Source organism: Tiliqua scincoides, chromosome 11, assembly GCF_035046505.1.
Source record: "Tiliqua scincoides isolate rTilSci1 chromosome 11, rTilSci1.hap2, whole genome shotgun sequence".
Taxonomy (NCBI): Eukaryota; Metazoa; Chordata; class Lepidosauria; order Squamata; family Scincidae; genus Tiliqua; species Tiliqua scincoides.
In genome coordinates this window covers 27701423-27714194 of record NC_089831.1, presented here as the reverse complement: position 1 = coordinate 27714194, position 12772 = coordinate 27701423, and the positions used below count along the sequence as shown (strand labels likewise).

The window sequence follows — 12772 nt, the reverse complement described above, 5'->3', positions numbered from 1 at the left end:
AGCCCCCCATGAAAGACTGGAGCAGGCAAGTGCGAGGGAACAGGACCCTTTAATGAAGAGGCAGCACAGCTGGAGTAAAGTCCTGTCCAGTCCGGAGTGTCTGGGGGTGCGCCGCACGGGGGGGGGGCAACGGGGCTCCGCTCCTCACCACCGAACACTCCTGGGAGGTCTCCGACTTCTTGGCCGCGGCTGGTCTTCGGGGCAGGAGGGCCCACGAGGGAGGGAGGCAGCGGCAGGAGCAGCTCGAGCGAAGTCCCAGCAGAGCGTCCGCGGGCGAGTCCTGCCGGGCTCCTCTTCCTGGCCGCCACCCTGCGCGACGGTGGCGCTGCCGGGAGGCTTCAGCGAGGGGGCGGCCGCGCAGCTCCAGCCGAGAGCTTTGTCCAGTCCAGTGCGGAGGAGTCCGAGGCGGGCGCCATCCGGGCTGCGCTGCCGGGAGGCTTCGGCGAGGGCGTCCCGTCCAGTGCGGAGCGGTCCGGGCTGCGCCTAGTACTCCTGCGAGGCCTGGGAGGGCTCCGCCTTGGCGCCAGCGCGGCGGCCGGGCCGCGGGGGCAGGAGGGCGGCGGGGATGCGGGGCAGGACGCCGCCCTGCGCGATGGTGACGCGGCCCAGCAGGCGGGCGAGCTCCTCGTCGTTGCGCACGGCCAGCTGCAGGTGGCGCGGCCCGATGCGCGCCCGGCGGTGCTCCCGCGCCGCGTTCCCGGCCAGCTCCAGCACCTCCGCCGCCAGGTACTCCAGCACCGCCGCCAGGTACACCGGCGCGCCCGCCCCGACGCGCGCCGCGTAACGCCCGCGCCGCAGCAGGCGGTGCAGGCGCCCCACCGGGAACTGCAGCCCCGCGCGCCGCGAGCGCGACCCGCCGCCCCGCATGGCTCCGTGCGAGTGCCGCGCAGCGCCGCTCTTTGTAGCGCCGCCCGCCCCGCCCCATTGGCCGCGCCCCATTGGCGGCCTCGCGCGCCAAATTCAAAAAGCCGGAGGAGCCGAAGCGCGCGGGGACTCCGCCCCGCTGCAGGGGAGTCGGGCTCTTCCCAGCCGCGGCACAGGCTCGCTCTCGGCCGGGGGTGGCCCGGCTCCAGCTGCGCACAGCACAGCCCCAGCTGGCCCCCCCAGGCTGCCTGACCTCCCCACAAGGCCACGACAGGGCGAAACCCGCGCCCCAGATATACCCAGGAAGAGGCCTCGTCTCCGAAGCACCAGGGCACTTCCTGGCTGGCTGCGCACCCAAGGCGGCCCCCTTCCAAGAGGGCCTGACCGCCCAGCACCACTGACGGCTCCGCTGCACACATGCAAGGGAACCAAGAAAACGACCACAGGCAGGATCTGGCAATGGCCGCCTTCCAGCTGAGACCCTCTTGCGGGTGCTGCCCTTGGCTGGAGGCCAAGCCTTCACTGCGGCAGTTCCTTGCTCTGGACCTAAAATTGAGTGTTGGGCGGGTTAGGACAGACAAAAGAAAATATTTCTTTACTCAGCGTGTGGTCGGTCTGTGGAACTCCTTGCCGCAGGATGTGGTGCTGGCGTCTAGCCTAGACACCTTTAAAAGGGGATTGGACAAGTTTCTGGAGGAAAAATCCATTATGGGTTACAAGCCATGGTATGCATGCGCAACCTCCTGATTTTAGAAATGGGTTATCTCAGAATGCCAGATGCAAGGGAGGGCACCAGGATGAGGTCTCTTGTTATCTGGTGTGCTCCCTGGGGCATTTGGCGGGCCGCTGTGAGATACAGGAAGCTGGACTAGATGGGCCTATGGCCTGATCCAGTGGGGCTGTTCTTATGTTTTTATGACCTCCTTGCCAGCTGAGTGGAGAGCGACAGGCTCTTTCTGCCAAAGCAGCTAGAAACTTGTCATACAGCCTTCTTGCCTTCCTTGGTCTGGGAGCTGCTGCACTCTAGTTATTGTGCCACACACCTATAAGTGGGCTGCAAGCAGCTGCCATTTGGGGGGAGAGGTATTGTAAGGTGTTTGGAAGGCTGCAGTGCTTTCTTCACTACTGGCTGTTATCTCTTCTTTTTTGCACTCTTCTACTCTGCCAGTGGGAAATATGGTAGATCCTGCACTCGGGTGGCAGCCACAAACTCAAGGTAAGGGAATGTTTGTTCCCTAACCTCAGAGCTGCATTGCCTTTATGTTAGTGCTGGAAAGTGGTTTAGGATTACACACTAAGTTTATGAATTGAAGTCAGCTGCCTCAAGCAGGCTACTGGGCAAGAGGTCTGGCTCAGTTGGTAGAGCTGCCACCTTGTATGCCTGAAGACCTGAGGCTGCCAGTTTGAAACAACCGGAAGTACCCGAGAACTGACGACAGGCTGATATACTGATGAGCGTGGCAGAGAGGAGTTGAGGTCAAGTGGAGTGTGGGAGGCGAGAGGCCAGACCGGAAAGGAATCCAGCTGGAACAAGGAGTTCTGTGAAAGACTAGAACTATTCAATTGTAAAAATCCCTAGATTTAGAACCCCTAGGTTCTATCCCTAGGTTTAGAAAAGCCTGCCTATGTAAACCGCCTTGGATTAAAGTCTGAGGAGAAATCTGATGACCAAAGAAAGGCGGCATATAAATACCTGTATAAATAAATAAATATACTGGTGGGCAGGGTATTTTAAATAAATAAAACAGGCAAAGGAGAGGCAGAATAAAAGGGCCACAACAGGGAGTGGTGAGCTTCCCTGGCCCCTGGAGCAGGGCAGGATGTGCTCAGGAGCTATGTGCCAAGAACATAAGAACAGCCCCACTGGATCAGGCCATAGGCCCATCTAGTCCAGCTTCCTGTATCTCACAGCGGCCCACCAAATGCCCCAGGGAGCACACCAGACAACAAGAGACCTCATCCTGGTGCCCTCCCCTACATCTGGCATTCTGACTTAACCCATTCCTAAAATCAGGAGGTTGCGCATACACATCATGGCTTGTACCCCATAATGGATTTTTCCTCCAGAAACATGTCCAATCCCCTTTTAAAGGTGTCCAGGCTAGACGCCATCACCACATCCTGTGGCAAGGAGTTCCACAGACCGACCACACGCTGAGTAAAGAAATATTTTCTTCTGCTTGTCCTAACCCGCCCAACACTCAATTTTAGTGGATGTCCTCTGGTTCTGGTATTATGTGAGAGTGTAAAGAGCATCTCCCTATCCACTCTGTCCATCCCCTGCATAATTTTGTATGTCTCAATCATGTCCCTCCTCAGGCGTCTCTTTTCTAGGCTGAAGAGGCCCAAACGCCGTAGCCTTTCCTCATAAGGAAGGTGTCCCAGCCCCGTAATCATCTTAGTCGCTCTCTTGCACCTTTTCCATTTCCACTATGTCTTTTTTGAGATGCGGCGACCAGAACTGGACACAATACTCCAGGTGTGGCCTTACCATAGATTTGTACAATGGCATTATAATACTAGCCGTTTTGTTCTCAATACCCTTCCTAATGATCCCAAGCATAGAATTGGCCTTCTTCACTGCCGCCGCACATTGGGTTGACACTTTCATCGACCTGTCCACCACCACCCCAAGATCTCTCTCCTGATCTGTCACAGACAGCTCAGAACCCATCAGCCTATATCTAAAGTTTTGATTTTTTGCCCCAATGTGCATGACTTTACACTTACTGACATTGAAGCGCATCTGCCATTTTGCTGCCCATTCTGCCAGTCTGGAGAGATCCTTCGGGAGCTCCTCACAATCACTTCTGGTCTTCACCACTCGGAAAAGTTTGGTGTCGTCTGCAAACTTTGCCACTTCACTGCTCAACCCTGTCTCCAGGTCATTTATGAAGAGGTTGAGAAGCACCGGTCCCAGGACAGATCCTTGGGGCACACCGCTTTTCACCTCTCTCCATTATGAAAATTGCCCATTGACACCCACTCTCTGCTTCCTGGCCTCCAACCAGTTCTCAATCCACGAGAGGACCTGTCCTCTAATTCCCTGACTGTGGAGTTTTTTCAGTAGTCTTTGGTGAGGGACCGTGTCAAACGCCTTCTGAAAGTCCAGATATATAATGTCCACGGGTTCTCCCGCATCCACATGCCTGTTGACCTTTTCAAAGAATTCTATAAGGTTCGTGAGGCAAGACTTACCCTTACAGAAGCCATGCTGACTCCCTCAGCAAGGCCTGTTTGTCTACGTGTTTTGAGATCCTATCTCAAAGAAAGGATCCTATCCTAAGAAAAAGACTGAAAATCTCTTCAGGACTACCTCCACCCTCTCCAATTCCAAGTCATGCACTCCCACCTTCACTTGTGTTCAGTCATGGCTTTATTACAGAATCAGTGGTCCTCTACCCCTCTAAGTACAGTCCAGGCTACTTTAAAAAAAATATTCCTCTGTTCTTCCCTACAACATCACTCACAGAGACAGCTGAGCGCCAGCAGTCCCCTTTTCAGGTAGGCTCCAGCCCAGAAAGAGCATAGCCTGCTCGCCCCTGTCCATTTTCCATTTCTCTTTTCTTCTCTTTACCAAGCTGGGTGTAACCCTTCAGATATAAGACGGAAGTGCAGGCAGACGCTGTACAGAACATACACCTTTAGAAGCAGTTTGGCACAGCAGGTGAACAGTACACTCCTAGGCAAATCTGCACAGGAATAAGCTTCAGCCCATTTTAAAGGGATATGTTTCTTATTTTCTGGTGTAAACGTTGCTTAGATCTAAAAGCAACCTCTGCTGCACCCTGTCACCCAAAGCAGTTGTTAAAAAGTGACACAAGCTGCAACTATGTTTCAGGTAAGGGAGGAAGGGACAGGATACAACATTCGCAAAGCTCATAGCCTCCCCTACCAAGCTAAGTACATTGTAGGAGGCATGGTGCTTCTGCTGGATCCGAGCCTGTGGCTGAAGCACTATGATGGCCTGCAGCAGCGTGAACTGCAGGAGCACACAGAACTAAAACAAAAACGGCTTGTGGGGGAGGGGGGAAGAGCAAGTTCCACAGCGATAGTTCAACCTACACACACACACATGCACTTTGGGCTCTCCCCTTGCCTGTATCTCTTTTTTGTTCAGACCAGCACTGCTCCATAGGAGAAACACAGAAAAAATCCACTGCCCCCACCCCCTTCCCTACAGTATTATGACATTTCCATGCCTGCCAGTGAAGTGAAGTTGCAATTGAAAGAAGCAGCACAACTCCTGTAGCAGGAGCAGAAGCAGCAGCCTGTCTCCAAACAGGATGCATTCCCCCCACACAAATGGGCACCCCTGAAGGCCCTCTCAATACATTCTGCCCACTTTGCGATGGAGATCGACAGTCGGGCTAAGGGCAGCTCTGAGCCACAAGCCGACGGAGGAACAGATCAGGAACCAGCAGCGCTGAGGGCAGCTCAGACGTCGTAGAACAGCCTCACGAGCTGGTACCGGATGGAAAAGGCAATCATGCTCCCCACAACCTAAAAGAGAGAGGCCAACCAAGGGCACGTCGTCAGCTAAGGACACAGCTCAGGATTCTCCATACATTCATTGCTCCAGCACTATGTCTAGTCTCTTGCTAGTGTTTCTTCCGCATCATTTTAGATTGTGAGCCATTAGGGATTGGGGGCTGCTTGGTTATTTGATTTTCTCTGTCAACAGCTTTGTTAACTTTTTTGTTGAAAGCAGAATATTCATAACATGATAATCCTGAACAACTGTAGGGAAGGAAAGTCTTCCTGCAGTGGGTGGTGAACATAATGTGGCAATAAGTTTCACTCATGCCTCAAAGAAGGGGGCTGCATTGCAACCTCAATCCCATCTGAGATTTCTGCTTATAAGGAAGATGCCAACACCAGCTCCTTCTCTAGCCCCAGAAGCATGCCCCATACCTGCATCAGCAACAGCAGGATAGTAAGGTTCTTCTCAGGGGTTGGTCCAATGAGCTTGATCACAAAGTTGATCAGTGTCATGTTGTTGCATTCTGTGTATTCTCCATCTTTGTCAGCTCCTTGACGCACATCAACCATGTGCAGTTTCTCAAATACCTGGGAGCAAGACATTGATCGTGGGTGTGTCTCTAGGCTTAAGCCCTGAGGAGTGGCAAGCAATCCACTCCAGCAGCATAAAACACTCCTGGGCTGCTGCCACACCACAGGAGTCCCTTAAGGAGGCTAAGGTTGTTCGGTCATTACCTTGAGTATGTAGGCTCCCAAGGCAGAGAGGCTCTTGAGCTTGAATCTGGAATAGCTCATCTCTAACTTCCCGGTCTCAGGGTTGAACCTGAAGGAAAGACACACACAGGGTTTGGTCAGCAAGCAAACTCAGCCAATGGCAAAAGATCCCTCCTCCCCTAGCAGCCTGAGTACACCTAAACAAAGTAATTTGGAGGGACCTTGCAGGGAGAGCCCTGCATCATCTGTGCAGATACTGCTTGGAATTACCAGAATGAACTTCTGTGCTAGAGAGCCTGCAGCTGTGTTATCAAGTTCTGCATAGGAAGCCACAACCCTCACCTGGGATTGCAGTTCCCAAGATTCCTGGATTTGAAGCCAAGAAATACAGAGTTGGAACTAGTTTCAGTGTGAGGCTGACATGCTCATGTCATGTTGCAAGAAGAAGCAATGACTGCCGCAAAGCCACAGACCAAGAAGGCTGGTAATCAAGACACTGTTACCTGGGTAGCCGGTGACGTGGACAGGGAATGATGTGGAAGAGCTGTGGCAGTGAGTACAGGAAGTTGAGCACTTGCGGAATGAAGAAGAGCAGCATTGTCTTGCTGAAGTGACCGAGGATCCCCACCACTGCGAAGGTCATGCCCGCAAAATAGCAGAATGTGTCACCCACAAATACTCGGGAGGGATACCTGCAGTCAGCCAGAAAACAATGGTACAACAAAGGCAGGCACCTGAAGGACAAGGAAGGGGACCTGCAGTGCTGAAGTGTTGCCCATCTAGAGGTGAAACAAGAGCTCAGTGCTGAACAAGAGGGGTCAAGAGTGCAGGAGGAGAGCACAGCTTCTGGAAAAAGGGGCAGTGTGAGGGGAAAGGGATGCATCTGCAGTGCCTGGCTCAGTTTAGTGGGTCTCCTGAAAAGCTGCAGCTTGTTTGCAGCTTATTGACATCTGGTAGAGAGGGCCCTGCTGAGCTGCATTTCACATGCAGGACAACAGATTTCTGCATGAGCTCTCTCAAGAGTTCAGCAGTTGTGGCCACCTAATGCTTCCATGCATTTCTCCAGGCACAATCTCCAAGACATAGATTGTGCTAGAACTAGACAGCCCTCCCACCCCACACTGACCCCCAAACAGCACTTACATGACAGTGCCTTGCCTGGTCTCACTGCATATAAGCTCAGAAGCTTCCCCTGAGCGCACCCCCTCCCACCCTTTCCCTCCCAGAGGGCACAGGCTGGTCTGTTCATTCTACAGAACTTCTTACCAGTTGTGGTACAGCAGCCCTAACGTGGTAAAGAAAAAGGGAATCATGAAGTAAAGAGAGAAAACGTGGTCATCTCTGTAATCTCCTGTGAACAGAGAGGAAATGCAAAAACAGTAGTCTGTCAGCTGGCACCAGTGGCAGCACACCTGTTGCACACCCTGCCTGCTGCTGCTGTTCCACAAGCACACGGGAAGGGCTCTACGTTCATGCTTCATCTCACCTAAGGCTCTGTGAATCATGCCACTCAAGAGCTGACACTCCCACCCAGCTCCCTGGGGCTTCCCATTGCTTACCACTGAGCTCCACCATGTTGAAGATGACAATCGAGGCCGCGATCACCAGGGACTGCCCGGCCTCCAGGCCATTGATCCCAGCAAGAATGTTGATGGCGTTGGTGCAAAAGACAGCCAGCATGCCCATGTAGACGTAGTATAGGATGCCTGCAAGACATGGAAGAGCCCATGAGGGGTCTGGACTGACACTGCGAGTCAAGACTTCTGACACACCTGTTGTTGCTTAACCACACTTGTTTCTTTGTTAGTGGACAGGGATCCCCACTTTGCCCCACCTTAGCGGTTTCTCGTTGCAGCTAGGGAGGTCGCTGGGGCATCTCCCCATGGGTGACAGCAATAGCTGTTACGGTGTTGCTCTGTCTTGGGAAATGTCACCTTCACTGGATTATGCCTACCTCCATTCCCTGCTCAGTTCACTGTAGTAGTGCTTCACTGGCTACTATCAGGGCTGGGGAGATGTGCTGATTGGCTCCTTGTACATTGGGCCAATGTTAGCTGACATCTGACTGCCACCCCATGATTGGTGGGCTGAGTTGGTGTCTTCGTGGACATTGGCAAAGCCACTGGGAAGGCTGCACCAGCCCTAGGGGGTTGCCTGGGCTCTCATTCCCCTCTCGCTATTTGTGCTGGATGGGCTTACGATAGGGTGGCACAACTTCAGCACAGGATTGCACCACTAGATGCCTTCCAAGGACACTGGCTGAATTACTCTTTCCATAGCATGGTGTGTTTCTCAGACAAGCTCACTTGTTCATATGATCTCCCAATGTGGCAGTAGTGGCTGTACATGAATGCTGAGTAACAAGAAATCCCTCAGGCCACAGAAATCCCTGAGGTCACCTGGGTCCCAGCCTTCCAGGAGCAGTCCAGGGTCACTTACCCAGGTCCAGATGCATTCCTAGCAACAGCCGGAAGGGTCTGGGCACCACAATGGTGGTGTTCCCAAAGTTGGTGAAGTAGACCATGAGCAGCGGCAAGGAAGCCATGGTGGGCAAAAGCAGCTTGTGGCGCCAGCGCAGGTTGAGGACATCGTCTGCAAAGCCCAGGAAGATCATGCAGCAGATGGCCAGGAGGGCCCCAATGAGAGCCACAAACTACAGGGGGGAGAAGATGTGAAAGGCTGCTCATCACACACCCCTGCAGGCAGGCAGCCAGGGATCGCCACTGGGGGGATGCGGGATCTGGGGCCTGCCTACCTCATGGTGCGGGAAGGCTTTGCACTGCTCCTCCACAAAGCAGCTCAGGAATGGCACCGGGATGAAGCAGAAGAGGATGATGAGGAACACGGCTCCGCTGACGACGCCCTGGGACTCCGGGCTGCAAGAAAGACGGACGCTCTGTCAATACTCCCCATACTGGCGTATGAGAGGGATATAGAAAGCTGAGCTGTGGTTGCCCTGGAGAGTGTGGGGGGGGGGAGCCACAGTGAAGAGCAAAGGGGGTGCTGGTGCTGCTGCCCTCTGGCTGGCAGCCTGGGAGAGAGACGCAACTGCCCGCCTGGCAAGGCTATCCAGAGTCTCTGCGCCACTGAAGCACGGCCTCTGGCGGCTGCACAACAGTGGCTGAAGTCACTTGTGCACTCAGGCTGCAGTGCTCTCCATGCCAGGGATGCGCAGTGGGTGGGGAGGCAGAGCCCTGCACAGGGTTGAATGTGCCTGAGCACCTCGCGTGGCGGCCGTGCCGCTTTCCGCTTTTCTCTGCCTCCCCACCCACATCCCTGCTCCACACTTACCTGGGAGCAAGCCCCGCTGACTGCAGTGGGACTTACTTCTGAGAAGACCAGCACAGGCCTGGGCTCTCGGCTGCCACCCCTGACCCCCGGGGCTCGCTCCCAAGCCGCCTGCCGGCCGGGCCAGGCCGAGCACTCACACGGGCCGGCGCGAGGCCTTGTTGAGGTCCACGCCGCAGAGCCGGGCGGCGACGAAGAGCTGCTCGCAGGCGGGGATCAGCGTCAGCGTCGCCACGAAGCCCAGCAGCGAGCCCAGGAAGTTGATCAGCAGCGGCGCCGCCGGCAGGAAGCGCCACATCTCGGCCGGGTCCGCGTAGCTGCGGGAGGGGAGAACAGAGGAGTGGCGTGGCTGGGGGCGAGCGCCCCCTTCGGAGCCACTGCGAGGCCCGCCCGGTCCAGCCTCCCGCAGCCCACCGAGCGCCCCAGGGAGACACTGACAGCCCGCTTCTGGAATCCCGCCCCGGAACCTTCCTTCCCCGCCATCTGCGCTCGCCCGGAGGGTCCGCCGACGCGCCGCTCCCGCTTCCTCCACGGGCTGCGGCGGCGCCGCCGCCACCTTTGCTGCTGGTGTGCAGACACTTCCGGCTGCTGGCGGAAAAGCGGCTGCCAGCAACAAAGATGGCGTGCCACGTGACAGCCCCTCGCAGTGTCCCAGCGCTACACGTCATGCCGCTCCCGATTGGCTGGAAGAAGCCCCGCCCCGCGCAGCTGAGGAACTTTAACCCCTTCCCTGCCGCGCTGCCGTCCTGCACGTCCAGCGGTGGCGTAGCTGGGGGGCGCCCTCCCGGCCAGACCAAGTGCACCGATCCCCTCCAGCTACGCCACCGACAAACAGTGCGCACTTTCCTCGAAGTAAACTCCTTAAGCACCACGGGCTTACCTCTGAGTAGACAGGGACTGCGCTGCAAGGCTATACTCCCATCCGCACTTACCTGGGACTAAGTTCCCTTGACTATAATGGGACTTACTTCTGAGTAGACATGCATAGGGTTGGGCTCTACTGGCTGAGCTCTGAGCCGGCACAGAGCCCGATCCTGTGCGTGTCTACTCAGAAGTAAGTTCCACCAAGTCACTGCAATGGGGCTTACTCCCAGGAAAGGACTGCAGACTGATCGTGGCAGATCAGAGGGGCCCACCTGTCAGTCCTTGGGGCTGCCATCAGGTGCAAGCGCCACGGGCATTCACCTTACTCAGAAGTAAGTCCACTGGGCTCAGGAAGACTTGGGAGGAGATCCTGCCTCACTCACTCCTGTCCTCGGAACAGAGCGATGCTTGAGGCTGCGAGCCTACACTGTACTCACTTACCGGGGAGTAAGCCCACTGAACAGAACTAACTTACTTCTGAGCAAGCACCGGCCAGCGCTTCCTGACGAAGCCTGCCCAGACCGACTCAGAAGCAAATCCCCTGCAGTCAGCGGTGCTTCCTCCCAGGCAGCTGTGGATTGCAGGCGCGCAGCCCCGGGCAGCCGCCTGTGCGGGCGTCCTCGGAAGCCCCTGCGCCCTCGCCCCACACGGCTCCCCGCGCGGGCATCGGGCCCGCCCGGTCTGGGGAGGCTTCCGCTGCGACCACCTGGGCTGCAGAGGCGCTCGCGGGGCTCCGGTGGGGCGCTGAGGGAAGCCCCGCGACTAGCAGGGCCGCCCGGGCACGCTCTCGCTGACAGTAGCCGCGGCCCCGGCCTCCCTCCGCCGCGCCCACCCCAAGGACCCTGGACGGCCCCCGCACACCTACCCCGAAGGCCGGCCGGGCGGCGGCAGAGCCTCCGTCAGGGCTGCGCAGTCTCGCTCGGGGCCGGCCCGGGCGCTGCAGGCAGCTGAGCTCCCCGAGGGCGGGCGGCGGCGGCGGCGGCGGCTCCTCTGCGCCTTTAAGGCGCCCGCGGGAGGAGGCGGCCGGCCGGCCGGCCGGGAAGAGCTGCGACAGCCGGGCGGTCCTGTCCTGCCCGCCCGCCCGCCCGGGGTGAAGCAGCGCCGCGCTCGTGGCTCCGCCCAGCCAGCCAGCCAGGCCTCCTCGCTACGGCCGTCGGGAAGGAAGCAGGAGCGCAGCGCGCTGCATGTAGCCCCGCCGGCTGGCCGCCGCCGCCCTCGGCACCTGCCCGGGAGGGTCCGCGATGCGCCGCCGCGCCCCCTGAGCTGCAGAGCCGCGCCATGCAGCCGGGACCGGGACCGGGACCGGGCTGGGGCTGGGGCTGGGGCTGGGCGGCGCTGGTGCTGCTCTTCGCCGCCTCGCTGCTCACCGTCTCGGCCTGGCTGCTGCAGTCCGCGCGCGGCTGGTGGCGCGGCCGGAGCCGGCCGGCCGGGGCTCCGCGGGGCAGAGCCGCCTCTTCCTCCTCCTCCGCCGGCCTGTGGGCGTCCCTGCTGCGCCTGGGCCCGGCCCGCCCGGAGGCGTCGGGGGCGCGGGGCTTGCTGGCGGCGCTCTTCGCCTTCCGCGCCTTCCGCGAGAACTGGCAGCGCGCCTGGCTGCGCGCCCTCAACCGGCAGGCCCGCCGGCACGGGGTGAGCGACTGGCGCGGCCCCCTCCCCATCCCTCCCCTCCCCTCGGGCCGGGCGGGGGAGCCACTGCTGCGTGCGGCTGGACAGCGCCTGGCGCTCAGCCCGCCCCGGCACCCTCTTCCTCGCTGGACGGGGGCGCTGCAGGGCGTCCGCCGGAGCTGCCGGGCTGGACTGGCCCGCTGCCCCGGAGCGCCTGGCCCTCTGCGGCCCCGCTCCTTCGCGGCTCGGGTTTCTGCCGCGCACCCGGGAGTCGAGCTGGAGGCCGCTCCGCGGGCGCGAGGCTGAGGGCACGATCCTGTGCGCTTCCCAAGCGCAGGCTCCGCTGGAGACGGGGGCTTACTCCTGAGTAGACGCGCAAGGCTCGTGCCTGTTCCCTCTCACTCCGCCAGGCGGGCACCTCCTCCCGGCCCCAGGTTGCCCGGGGGGGGGGCTGCACCTGCCTTTCCCTCCCTCCCTCGCTGACTCCCCGGCATGATGGCAAGAGCGTGGAGAGCTGCTCCCCCCCCCCCGGCTGTTGGCAAAGCGTGGGAAGCAGGGTTTCCGGTTGGGCCAGGGGTTGGAAGGGGCCAGTGCTGACCGGGTCCGGTGGAGCCGCCTCTGGGCTGGAGCTGGTGGAGTAGCGCGTGGGGGGGGGGGTAAGTGTGATCGAGAGTGCTCTGCCCTGCCCGCCTGGCAGCAGGGGGGGGGGTTTTTGCAGGGTGCCCAGTGGAGGTTGGAGCTCCAGGTCACAGTTCACCTAATCAGATCCTCTCCCTGGGTGATCAGGTAAACATCCCAAAGACTTTATTGCTCCAGGCAAAGGTCGCCCAGTTTGCACACAGAAGCAAAAGAGCTCTGCAAAGAACTGCAATTAGGATCAACATCCTCATGCTGATAATAGGGTGGAGTTGGGATTCTGCCTTTCCAGGGAGCTGCACCCCAAAGACAGCTGTGTTTA

The 12772-nt window shown here is 58.4% G+C and overlaps 2 protein-coding genes across 4 annotated transcripts; both read right to left on the bottom strand.

Annotated features, from left to right (window-relative positions):
- Nucleotides 1-30: 30 nt before the first annotated feature.
- H2AX (H2A.X variant histone) lies at nucleotides 31-867 on the bottom strand. The gene has a single exon (XM_066639176.1). The coding sequence runs from the start codon at nucleotides 865-867 to the stop codon at nucleotides 484-486; it is 384 nt and encodes a 127-aa protein (XP_066495273.1). The 3' UTR covers nucleotides 31-483.
- A 3355-nt stretch (nucleotides 868-4222) lies between these two features.
- Nucleotides 4223-11659, bottom strand: DPAGT1 (dolichyl-phosphate N-acetylglucosaminephosphotransferase 1). 3 transcript variants are annotated; one of them, XM_066639287.1, is made up of 10 exons: nucleotides 11580-11659; nucleotides 9489-9665; nucleotides 8816-8936; nucleotides 8500-8713; nucleotides 7620-7766; nucleotides 7327-7411; nucleotides 6564-6752; nucleotides 6082-6169; nucleotides 5779-5934; nucleotides 4223-5367 (listed from the first exon to the last, which is right to left on the bottom strand). In XM_066639287.1, exons 2-10 carry the CDS (start codon nucleotides 9644-9646, stop codon nucleotides 5302-5304), a joined length of 1224 nt encoding a protein of 407 aa, XP_066495384.1. In that variant the 5' UTR covers nucleotides 9647-9665; nucleotides 11580-11659; the 3' UTR covers nucleotides 4223-5301. The 3 variants fall into 3 exon arrangements, with proteins under 3 accessions (XP_066495384.1, XP_066495382.1, XP_066495383.1); XM_066639285.1 differs by lacking the exon at nucleotides 11580-11659 and adding an exon at nucleotides 11078-11300; XM_066639286.1 differs by lacking the exon at nucleotides 11580-11659 and adding an exon at nucleotides 9787-9900.
- Between the last annotated feature and the right edge of the window lie 1113 nt (nucleotides 11660-12772).